This window comes from Nicotiana attenuata, chromosome 2 (assembly GCF_001879085.1).
Source record: "Nicotiana attenuata strain UT chromosome 2, NIATTr2, whole genome shotgun sequence".
Taxonomy (NCBI): Eukaryota; Viridiplantae; Streptophyta; class Magnoliopsida; order Solanales; family Solanaceae; genus Nicotiana; species Nicotiana attenuata.
In genome coordinates, this window is record NC_031990.1 from 58692979 (window position 1) to 58706253 (window position 13275).

At 35.9% G+C, this 13275-nt stretch overlaps 1 protein-coding gene across 1 annotated transcript; it reads left to right on the forward strand.

Moving 5' to 3' along the window:
* On the forward strand, positions 4072 to 9527 carry LOC109211086 (RNA polymerase sigma factor sigE, chloroplastic/mitochondrial). The gene is made up of 6 exons (XM_019374590.1): positions 4072 to 4248; positions 4651 to 5422; positions 5556 to 5702; positions 6159 to 6395; positions 6848 to 7111; positions 9052 to 9527. The coding sequence occupies exons 2-6, from the start codon at positions 4712 to 4714 to the stop codon at positions 9247 to 9249; spliced, it is 1557 nt and encodes a 518-aa protein (XP_019230135.1). The 5' UTR covers positions 4072 to 4248; positions 4651 to 4711; the 3' UTR covers positions 9250 to 9527.

A 13275-nucleotide genomic window follows, 5' to 3' on the forward strand; every position in this document is an offset into this window, starting at 1 on the left:
GCAAGTAAAAAACGTAACTTCTACTCCAAAAAGTCACGTTTTACTGAGAAGCAACTTTTGAGAAATACACACGTTAGAAGTCAAGTTTTCAAAAGCTTAGGCCAAACATTAATACTGCTCAAAAGTGCTTTTCTGATTAATTAGCCAAAACACTAAACTACTTCTACACCAAAAGTCACGTTTTTTTAAAAGACTTTTTGAGAAAAGCACTTCTCAAATAAGCTGATTTTAGAAGCTTGGCCAAACGGGCTATATATATTGATTTCCTTTTGAATTTGACAGAAAAATAATACTCTTGGTAATTTTTCTGTTCCAATTAGTTTAGTTTTTATACACTACAACTTTTTGGAATACACTGCATATAAATAATAAATTGTTGAACCCCCTAAGTTTCAAATCTTTTTTTTTCTACATCAGCAAAGTAATTTTTGCTAACTATCGTCTTTACTTGATAAGTAGATGTCTAATTTCATAAAAGGAGTGTTTCTCCATATACACATCGACATCAAAGCATTGGGTTCTCTAGAGGAAGCTCGAAATACGGGGGAGTCACGCCGCACAAATGCGGACGTGGGAAGCTCAGATAGTGCAGTTTCTCAAAAGAAGTGACTAACCACTTGTCTCACAATAATCATGGTAGCTGCAAGGTCTAATGAGAAAGGTAAACATGTATATCTATTTTGGAATGATTGACAGAGAGATAGAAGCTACAAGGTCCAATAAGCATAACTTAACTCTCCACATCCCTCTTATGTTATGCCGTTTGCTCTTTCAAAATTGACAGGACTTAATTTTTAGCCAGAACGTATGATGATACTGCTATAAAGTGTAATGTAAGGGAGGCAAACACTAATTTGAGCTAAGCACAAATAGGAGGAACATTGGTTTTAAATTATCAAAATTTATTTCATAATTTTGATCTAAGCACGTATGATTGGGTCAATGACTACTTACCCCATACCCGGAATATTGATTTTAATCCCTTGACTTACCATGGTCAGGTAAATACATTTCCTATTTGCACATAGATCCTCATTGTTTTTAGCCGAGGGCGTGTGATGACTGGCATGACATCACATGGCAAATAGGAAACTATGAACTCTGGCATCTCTAATATGGTTTGACTGGACATAGTGGAGCCATGGTATTTTCGTAACATGCTTTTCATATATATTTCTTGTACTCATCGACTTATGAGATATCTTAAAAGGAACATTGGTAATTTATAGTTTAATCAATAAGCGATATTTCTTAGTTACATATATTTTATGCAGAAATATCTTTCTATCACAATGAGAAGTAAACTACCTCATGGCCCTCGAACGCTGGCTAATCGGCCTCTTCTTTGGAACGAAGGAAATACCAATATCATTCTCATATTAAAGGTATACTGTTTGCCAAATTTTATTGCACCATTTTTTATTTTTGTCGAGTTGTAAATGTAGCATTGACTGGTAAGTAAAATTAGTTTAACTGCCATGGTCTGTCAAATTTTTGAATAGGTTTAAGCTTTTACAATGCAATGTACAATTTAATTTAGACCATTGATTGGCAATTGGCAATTTTTTGCGAACTCAAATTGTTCTCACGAAAGTATTATAACGCTTTTAATAGGCTTTGAAGGTATTAAATTTTAACCTTTAAGTGCCTAATTATTATCAAACACCTCTTTTGCTACATTATAAAAACTACTGTAATGTGCAATCTTCATCACTTTTGCTTATTATAAGTTCATGATGAGATGTTTAATGGGAAGTGGAAGACATAGATACTTAGTGGTGATCATTTTCAATAATTTATTCACATATAAAAAACTACGGTAATGTGTAGTACATAGATTCTTAGTGGTAATCATTTTCATCACTTTTGCTTATTATAAGTTCATGATGAGATGTTTAATGGGAAGTGGAAGACAAGATTCTTAGTGGTGATTTGGTGCGAGCTGGATTGACAAACTGAAGCAAGCAATAAAAACTGAATTCAGGCTTGTATTCGAGGACAATTATGATACTGGTACAGGATACCACAATTCCTTCAGGCAGATTTGTTATCAATTTTATATAAGAGTTATATTTTATTTCAAACTTCAAATAATTATTTTTCCTTTGGACAGAGCAAATGTTATATTTTTCCCTTCTGTTCTTTGTTGCCCCAAAAACATGGGAGATTAAGGAGAAGATCAGTACAACCGATGAAACAAAAAACTTCTTCCCCTGACGTGATAGCTTCAATTGCAAAATAAAGCATTTCAGAACAGAGCAAGAGTGCAGCAAGCTATGTTGGGGAAAAAGATGCTAGGGTTAAAGATGTTACAATGGAAACAGGAAAAGATGGAATGGGATTTGCAGGGAAAGTAGTTGAAACATTGAACAAATAGACAGTAATTCCCCCTGGGAGCTGCACAAGTATGACACCTTGTGCAAGGCGCATCATTTTGTACAAAATTCAATGAGAATATAGATTTTTTCAGCAGAAGCGGTGATTGATTATGCTTCAAATGATGGGAAGGGTTTTGAATTAGTTGACCAAAAGCTTTTATTGTCCTTATTTTGTAACGGAAAGAAATTTCAATCACTCCAAAGGAAAATGTACTACTGCTCTTTTCTTGATTATCTATATTGGTTTTATTTTGAATTTGAGACAAGTTTTATCCTTCACCTTTGCGTGAGTACATAAAATTGTTGGTCCCTGGCATATATACAATCCGATGAAATTCAAATATTTATTTTTTAGTTTAATTCTTTTCAATGTCATTACTAAATTTAGTCTGCAATATAGACTTACTATATCATTTTTTCCCCTTTTAAACCATCCGCGCATGGCGCGGATTCATATACTAGTTTAAATTTAATAGGCAAGAATTCCTAAAAGAAATCAGCCCAGAAAGGGTGGTTGCCTTCTCTTTGTCCGTGCAAAATGCAGTATCCGAGCCTCAAATTCTTAGGAATCAAACTTGTGACCTCTTGTGCTTTGAACAGTGCTCCCGATTTCAGCTCAAGCTAGTGAACAAAAGAATGAGGTATCACATAAGGCTACTTTTGCTTCTCAGGTATACCCGTGATTTCAATCCAAAAAGCACTTTCTTTTCTCAGTGAATGTAGTTGATAGATAAACATATAATTAAAAAAATTATGATGCTGTGATGATAATGATAGTNAAGGCGCATCATTTTGTACAAAATTCAATGAGAATATAGATTTTTTCAGCAAGAGCAGAAGCGGTGATTGATTATGCTTCGAATGATGGAAAGGGTTTTGAATAAGTTGACCAGAAGCTTTTATTGTCCTTATTTTGTGAAGGAAAGAAATTTCAATCACTCCAAAGGGAAATGTACTACTGCTCTTTTCTTGATTATCTATATTGGTTTTATTTTGAATTTGAGACAAGCTTTATCCTTCACTTTTGCGTGACTGCATAAAATTGTTGGTCCCTGGCATATACACAAACCGATGAAATTCAAATATTTATTTTTTAGTTTAATTCTTTTCAATGTGATTACTAAATTTAGTCTGCAATATAGATTTACTATATCATTTTTTCCCCTTTTAAACGATTCGCGCATCGCGCGGGTACGTATACTAGTTAATACTAGTTAATACTAATAGTAAGACCAAGATTCAATAGAATCACTACCATTGAAATAATGAGGCAGGCAATTAAACCCCAAATAACTGAAAAAATGTACAATTCAAATGGCTCAAATAAGGCGACGTAAGATTCTACAGACCACTTCATCGGTAGGGCCTACTGGCTTTTGTGAACATCTTTTATTCAATTAAAAAATTAGACCTCGTGTCAGTAACCACATCCATAAACTCTCTCTAAAATATCTCTGCTTCCACTCTCTACTTGCCACCTTGTTCTTTCACTCGGATTATTCTTCTGCTGTGGCACTGTCCACGTCATCCACCTCTCTTCTTCTGTCCACGCGGACAAAAATTTCTCACCGTCGATCTCCTAGACTAGCAATCCTAGCCGTTAGATAGTTAGGAAAAAGAGCTTGTGGACACCGAAATTCGACTTGTGGACACTGAAATTCGAGAGGGTATATATGTTTTTGAAAATAAATTATTTTCTTATTAACTACCGCATTTTGTCATTTCCATTTTGAGCCTCTCTAAGTTTCCACTACGATCGCTGATTCTAGAAAAAAGAAAAAATAAAAGTTTCCATTCCGACCAGTTTCTCTACCGGAATCTTCATCGCCGGCCGGGATCAGACTCGTAATTCGACTGAGCTACGTTTCAGGTGCGATACATTGTTTCTGATTTATACTGCTACAACTACTTAAGTTTATTGAAAGTCAATATTTTTTATTTAAATTTGGTGTGAGAAACAGGAAACATAATAAGTTAGAAAATAATATGATTGTGATTGAAAAGTTGCGTGACTTACGAAATCGAACCATCTTGTTCAATGTATTCCGTTTAATTGAATCTCAGTAGTGGAAATTTTTTTTGCAAATAGCTGCGGAGTTCTCTATTAATAAACTTTAGTTTGTTGATCATTGACCTGAAGCTTCTTTAGGAAGCAAATAGAAATAGAAGAAAGTAGTTCAAGTTCAAAAGAATTTCCTTAACCGTTGTTTTGCAGTTGAGATTAAATTGATTTTACATATAATTAATAATGCATGTATATTGGATCTGACAGGGAAATTGTTTGAGAAAAGCTCTATATTTCACTGGGTAAAATTTTGACAGAACTACTTGGCATGGGAGTTGTGACTGTTTCTAGCTCTGCTTCTCGAAGTCCATTGGGATTGAGCACAAGGTTTTCTGCTCATTTATGTCCGCTTAAAAGGCCTGTAGTTGTATCATTTAAAAAAGATAAAACGAAAAAAACAACTTTAGTTGCACCTAAGGAATCCATATCGTTGCCTATAGAAACGTCTAAAGAGAATGAAAAGAGGTCAAGACGAGTATCTAAACGTACTGAGAGAGTGCATGCTGTTTCAATTGATATTGAAGCATCTCCAAGTACGTTAGAATTGGACTACAGTGAAGCTGCTGCCAAACTTGAAAGTATCTACAAGCGCAGTCTGGAAACTGATAGTTCCGATACAGAAGCTAAGGATCATCAAATCGTGAAGAGAAGGCAAAGGACGAGGAAGAGGATTGTAGGCGATGAGGAAGCGAAGAAGGGAATTGCTGATAATGTGGTCAAGAATCGTCGAAAGAAGTCAAAGCGGCTGAATCTTGACCAGAGGATTGCTCTGCTAAAGAATAAAGAAGGTGAATTGGTTGCTTCATCCCAAAATAGAAAACTTAAAGAGGACACCGAAGATGAAAAAATTGATAAGCTTGTCAGAGAATATTCAGGTGCTACTGACTTAGCGAGCTTAGACTGGAAGAAAATGAAGATCCCTCCAGTGCTTCCATCTTCTGAGCATGCGTGGCTCTTCAAGTTGATGCAACCTATGAAGGTACGTACATTTTCACTGTTAACGGAAAAGATTAAATGCGAAAGGAAGTTTCTGGAGTACATTTGCTTATTCATGAGATTTTGGTATTGCTATTGTTGTACTTTATGATTGAGAATCAGTTGTCGTAATTTAGGCAATCCTTCAAGTTAAGGAGAACTTGCAAAATGATTTGGGGCGAGAACCAACTGACGCTGAAGTAGCTGAGGCAACAAATATCGATGCCTCTGAACTACGGAAAAATCTGGAAGTTGGTCGAGCTGCTAGAAATAAGCTGATTAAGGTACTTGCTCTTCTTTACTTGTCAGACCTTCTTGATGTGCACCATAGAAGTTTAATTTATGGCTCAAGCAAAAGAACACTTGTTTCTGGTTTTATAATCTGAGTTAAATGAATCTGGTGCAATCTGTTTTTTCATAATTCCTCGATGAATTTGTTGTTACATTGAAGGTGGTCAATCTTGACATGTACTGCTCACAAGCAGCAATATGTGCAAGGTAGTATTATATGTTATAAAGCACAGTTAATTATCTTCTGTATTTTCTGTTGAGTATCTTATAACCTTTAAATTCTTCTTACTTGAGTCTATGCCTCTGAGAGGGGAAATGAAGCCAATACTAGTAGTGTAACTTGAACTACCCCAAATTCTTGATATCATCTAACTTTCTTATGCATCCACATATTATGTGAGTTTTTAGCTTTATAAATAACTCACCTTTGCAGTCTTGTTTGGTTGCAGCACAATCTACGTCTTGTTTTGTTCGTGATAAACAAATATTTTCAAGATTTTGCTAATGGGCCAAAATTCCAAGACCTCTGTCAGGCAGGCGTCAAGGGACTAATTACAGCTGTTGATCGATTTGAACCTAATAGGAAATTTAGACTGTCAACATATGGTCTTTTTTGGATAAGGCATGCCATAATACGTTCTATGACAACCTCAAGCTTCACCAAAGTCCCATTCGGGCTTGAATCTGTAAGTTCTCTTTCTTCTATCTGCCAGTGTTTTTCCTTTTCACTGTTCATCCATCAAAGAACCATTTTCTTCTTCTGTCACTCTCTGGAAGCTAAATGATTTCTTCATTTGGTGAAAAGAAAAGCATATTATCTCTAGTTATGAGACATTTTCAGTTGGTGAAAGAAAATCATTTGTTGACCTCCAACTGTGTTTTAATATAACTTGGAAATATACAACCAATGTACTACTATATCTTTTTTAAGAGGATATAGCAAAATTTTGAGTCAACGAACAGTCTAAAGGAATTTGTATGGGTGAAATGGAAAATCCTTTAAATAGCTGTAAGTTCTTTTGTGATCCCGTTAGGAGTATTGTTCTCTTCTTTAAAGAAATGCCTAATCTTTGCTCATTTGGTTGTACTTGTCAAGTAGTCAGTGAAAAAAATAATTAATATCCTTTTTCTGATTCAGATCAGAGTGGAAATTCAGAAGGCCAAATTGCAGCTGCTATTTGAGCTTCAGAGGATGCCAACAGATGAAGAGATAATTGAAAGAGTTAGACTTTCCCCTGAGAGATACCATGAAGTGATGAAAGTATCAAAACCTGTCTTCTCTCTCCATGCAAGACACATGACGACCCAAGAAGAGTTTATTAATGGAATAACTGATGTAGATGGCGTTGATGGGGATAAGAGGAGGCAACCAGCTCTACTCAGGCTTGCTCTTGATGATGTGGTAATGTTTTGTCCTCTTGGCCTTTATGTTTGGTGTTGAACTTGCTTCTCTGGTTAAGAGTTTTGCTTCTTTTTTTTTTTTTTTTAAATAATATCACCAATTTTTGGATATGGTAGTTTTCAAATTTCATAACCATTTAAAATGGTTATTGCCCAGAGAATAAAGAGTGTATTTATAGGATAAGCCCAAACTTAAAGCATATAAAATAATAGAATTTGCAATTAGATTGTGTAATGATTTATCCCTACTTCAGAGTTAGATGAAATTATTTGTGTTATTTTCAAATGATAAAACTCATAAACGTCTTGATGAGTTTATTATAGAACTTAGGAAAAGACAAAGGGTGAGGAACGAAAGGAAAATAGTTTTCTCGTAGTCTATAGTGTTCCTAGTTGAAGAAAAAACAGAAGTTCTTTATTTGGTAAGAGCTCCATTATGCTGAATATGGAAGAAGATCCATAAAGCTGTGGTGAAGCAGGAGCGACTTCTAGAGGTTCAACATTCTGGAAATAGATGTGCTCAATTCTGTCAAACAATACTTGGATTCTAGTAGATTAACTTCTGAATGAAAGGTAAGTGGGTGCAAATGGTATTATAAAGGAAATACAATTCTATCCATTACAATGTTTCTAGGCTAAGTTAGTAGTCAAAGAGCAACAAAAACAAAAGGTCTAGATTGTTTTTTATACATATGCACCAGTGACTAGGATGACTTCAGTAGAATTCTTGTAGCTTTGGCATCCATTTATAAGTTTCATGTTGCACCAAATGAGATGCTAAAATGACATTTTAAATGATGAACTCATTGAGGAAGTACATATGAAACAACCAGTTTTAGACTATGTTAAATGAAACTGTTAAAGGTAAGTACCAGTATGGAGGTGTGGAAGTATCTGGAACGGTATGTCAAGTTTTTTTTAACTAATTGTTAATGTATTTTGAAGAACTCACATCTTATCAGACCATTTAAACATAAGTATGTTTAGACAAATGAAGGATCCGTTTAAGTTAGTTTGTGTTGCCTTGAAATGAAAAGAAAGTTCATAAAATATGAAGTACGCGTAAGCAGTGGATAAACAAAGTTGCTGTGGTAATCATGTCAAACAGATTTACGCACAATAATGCAGGTACGCGTATTTACTCTAAAGTTTGGAATATATGGATTAATTATTTGTCTATAGGTGGATGATTCGTTAATCCTTGAATGAACTTAAAAGCTATTGTGAAAGTAAGGTACAAGGAGTAATTATTTAGCAAAGTGCAAGGGTATATCACAGCAAACTTTAAACATCAAGACCTTTTGAATAAGAGGCTAGGGGTAGTCCGTTGTTGCAAATTGTAGAGTAAGAACTTCGTTTTATATTGAGAGAGTTATTGTCTTAATCCGTTAGAAAACTTGGTGTGAGGACAGTTATCTTTCTTAAGGAAGTGAATTATCATAGCTTGAATTTTTTATTCCACATCCACCCTTTTGTGTATGCCGACCATCCACATAAGTTTCCAACAATACCTACTTAATCCTGAAGGGAACACTACAGTATTAAGCTTTAAATCCAATCCCAATCCTCTGACACTACAGTGTTGTTGAAATTTGATTAAATCAATTGCATCACTTACGCAATATGCCCACAAGCAAATATATTGATGAAACTGGCATCTCTTTTGTTAGACGCCTTCATTATGAGGTTATCTGTCTTTCAAAGAGAATCAGATGCTAATAACACTTCAAGGAAAAGTAATGGAAACTTCTGGCACTGAAAGGGCACTACGAATAGATTTGCCGAAATATTACTTGTAAATCTTGAGTCTTAAGATATACCTTGCTCTAAGTGAAAAGCATTTTAAGTTTATACGTTTCAGTTTGTTAAATTTGGAGATTTTCAGAATTTCTGCACTATTGATTTTAGTTCTAACAGTAAATCACGTTCCTCTTTTGCCAGCTTGATTCTCTTAAGCCCAAGGAGAGTCTAGTAATCAGACAAAGATATGGACTTGATGGCAAAGGTGATAGAACATTGGGAGAAATTGCGGGTAACCTAAATATTTCGAGAGAGATGGTACGGAAGCATGAAGTGAAGGCTCTCATGAAGCTCAAGCATCCAACTCGAGTAGATTATCTTCGCCAGTACATATTCTAAAGAAATCAACATCATTGGTTATTACGTTGGAGAAAATTTACCCCTATTCCTGGATCAGCAATCTTGCCCCTACTGTAAAATAGCTGCATGTACACTAATCATTTGTACCATAGTTATAACTTTACATCCTTTTTCACTATACTCAAAACCAAAATATTTTAGTACACACACCCTGTAAACAACATATTTATCTTTCTTTCTTCTTACAGTGAGTTTGAAACAACTGATCTGTATATTTGCGACATGAATGAAAATGTTTCTCTCAATCTTTGTGGTGATCTTCGATTGTCCGAATTTTCATGGCGGTCTCTGATTGTATTAATCCTTCTCTCTAGACAGTTATCAATTAGGATGGATTATGTCGCTGGATATGCTTACCTTGCCCAGCGCTCTAAGTTCTTAGTTCAGTTATTGGTAAAAAAGGTAACTTTCTGACTCTAACTTTACATTTTGCGTAACCAATTAGTTCACTAAAAGCAAAAGGGAAAGAGAATTACTGTACAAGCATCTGCAAGTGCTTGTTACCTCTGTTGTCTCAGGGTAACTGGGGGTGAAATGATGCAGGTATATCTGCAGTGATTCAGAATAGCACTGCTAAAAACTAGTGCAGGACCGTCATCCATAAAGCCAATAGTGAAAATGTGCAAGTCCACGTTATGATTATAGAATTAAAAAATTTGATCCAGTGCATCCTATCTAAATGATTGAGCAGTATGATAAAACCATTATAGGATAAGGAAAACGGATGAAAGTGTCACGACCCAAAATCCACTAGTCGTGATGGCAGCTAACCCAACCCGCTAGGTAAGCCAACTAATAACTATCCAATTCCATTAAAGTCAACCAAACAATTAAATAGAGAAGTTAACTGAATTTTATACTTTCCCCAAAGGACTGGTAGTACAAATCATGAGCTTCTAAGAATAGAGTTTACAAAGTAGATATGAAGAAAATACATCTACTGTTTGAAAAGTACATAAACAGAATTTTATAATCTAAGGCTACCGTGAACAAGAGGCAGCTGCAGCAGGAAGGCATGTACGCCTTCAAATCCAGCAAAACCATCGAATACAGCAACATCGGCATCCGGGATCTGCACGCACTGTGCAGGAAGTGCAATATGAGTACAACCGACCCCATGTACTCAAAAAGTAACAAACCTAACCTCAGGTTGAAAGCAGTGACGAGCTGGAACATAGGTCGGGTCCAACACAAATAACCAACAGTAGTTCATACAACGTAGAGCAAATAAATAAGGAGATACTCTCAGAGGTAAAAATGTTCAACTTTTACACAGTTTTCAAAAAAATAGTTTCGCTTTTCAAGAATATCAGTGAAAAACCCAAATCCTTTATCAAAATCATCGAAATATCATGAGATAGTTTGAAAATAGTAATTTTTTTCTTGAAAATCCTTTCCACAATAGATAAACATGTTTCATTTTCTTTTTCAAATAACATGTGTGAAATACCACTCTATGCCCGCATACTAATGTGTAAAAGTCATGAATGATGTGATACCGTACAGCATGAGGAAAAATGCGTCTCTATGCATGTATGCCATATATGCATGCCAATGCCATGTATCTCAAGGATGAATCATGTACTCACACTCTTAGAGTACTCAACCTCACTGTATCGCACCTTCCACTCATCATAATCAACCACTAGGTACTATATATGACCCATACGGCCCAGGAAAGATCCATCCCGGAATATATACATCACTGACTATAAGTGACCCAGTACCGAGGAAACAAACCAACCCAGCCTCATGGAGAAGATCCATCTCCATATCAAGGGAAGATCCATCCCTTAATATAATCAACCGCGCTCACTGGCGGTGTGCAGACTGCGGAGGGGCTCCTTCAGCCCAAGCGCTATAACAAGCCAATCATGGCATAAATCAATCAGGCCTCGTCCTTGCTCAATAATCAATAAAACATGTTGCGGCGTGTAGCCCGATCCCATAATTGTCACTCATAATCAGGCTCTCAGCCTCACTGGGTCATCAATCTCTCTAGTCTCACCCACGGGCTCACAATGTCATGAAAATTGACACGGATCAATGATAAGATGTATCAGTAAGTAACAACTGAGACTGGGATATGATATGAATGCATGAATGTGACTGAGTACGAAATATCAATGAATTCAATGAGATGACAGCAAGAAACGACCAATATGGATCCCAACAATATCAGCATAAAGCCTAACATGAAATCTAGCATGATGTACAGCTCATTTATCTTATCACATGGTGAAAACACAGATATCAATAAAATATGGCCATTATTCAATGCCCTAGAAACAACAGAGTCATAACTCACATGGCGCACGCCCACACGCCCGTCACCTAGCATGTGCGTCACCTCAACATCAATCACATAACACAAAATTCGGGGCTTCATACCCTCAGCACTAAGTTTAGAAGAGTTACTTATCTTAAACAAGCCAATTCCGACACCGAGCAAGCCAAGCGATACTCTAAGAATGCCATCACGCGCGTTCCAACCTCCGAACGGCTCGAAACTAATCAAAAACAACTCAAAAATTCATATTATGAAACTTTAGGCCAAAACCCCCAATTTCTTCTTTAAAATTCATCAACCAAAAGCTAAAATCGAAGATAGATTCATGAAATATAACCAAAACCGAGTAGAGAACACTTACCCCAATTCGTATGCTGAAAATTGCCTCAAAAGTTACCCAATTCCGAGCTCCCCAACTTAAAATATGTTAAATGCACAAAACCCTCGTTTTAACATTATTTTGCCTCGTTTCTTATGCCGAAAGATCTCGAAACTCACTTTTGATACCTCTAATGAATTCCTTGTGAAATTCTAGTCAAGTTAGGCTCTTGAATCACTCCATTTGACCTTGAAGGAGATATGTTGGTTTCAATATTTGAAAATAGGGCAGATTTTTAAATACGCAGTCAGTGGCAATTTCGTAATTAATCTGAAAAATCTGACAACCCAATTCTTAGTAAAATGACCATAAAATCCTCATACGATTTCCAAATTTGACGATTCTTTTTGCTATGGCTCCGTAATTATGATACGGATCTAATACTTCAATCAAAATAGAAATCGGAGCTCATTTTTTTAATGTGGACCATTTATTTTTGAAGAAACAACGTCGAAACATAAGAAAAACGAGCGCAACACAACCCAAACATATCCGAAACTCACCTGAGCCCCTCGGGACCCCGTCGAAACGTACCAACAAGTTCCGTATAATAATACAGACCTACTCGGGGCCTCAAAACACACATAACAATACCGAAACGACGAAACGCACCCCAAATCAAACTTAACGAACTTTCAAACTTTCGACTTCCAAAAACTCACCTCGAAACATATCAAATCAACTTGGAATGAACTCAAATTTTGCACACAAGTCCTAATGCATCATACAGAGCTACTCGTGCCCCCAAACTACTGAGCAAAGTGCAAATACTCAAAACGACCGGTCGGGTCATCACAGAAAGTTAGATTTTCATATAGCTGCTGAATGCATTAGGGATTGGGGATCTCTGATATATGAAGGGATATTATTACTCTATGATTGTCATATTTTAAGCAGTTGTTTATTGTATACTGTTGGCAGACATGTGCCATTGACTGGGGAATCATAATGGAATTATACACATATGTAAGTCGATCATCTTTGTTTTACACATCTGATTCTGTATCAGATAAGGGTACTGATGCCATGAATGCCTAGAATGATATCATTCTCAAAGCTCGACAATAACAGCACCGGCTTTACAAAGTCAGAATCTAATTTTTGTGTTGGTTTTTCTAATTCATTCGTGAATAATAAACAACGCGTGAAAAGATATTCTAGTTGCTTCAAGCTTTTCCGTCAGCAGTTTATGTAGTGGTTGTTAGGTGTTGTCCTGATTTTCTTATCATATTTGGTTTTTCTATCTCTTGAAGGAAATGGTAACATATTTATCATAATTGGGTTTTTATTTTGTAGAAGAAAATTATAAATCTCCCATATTTGGCTAGTCCCTTTT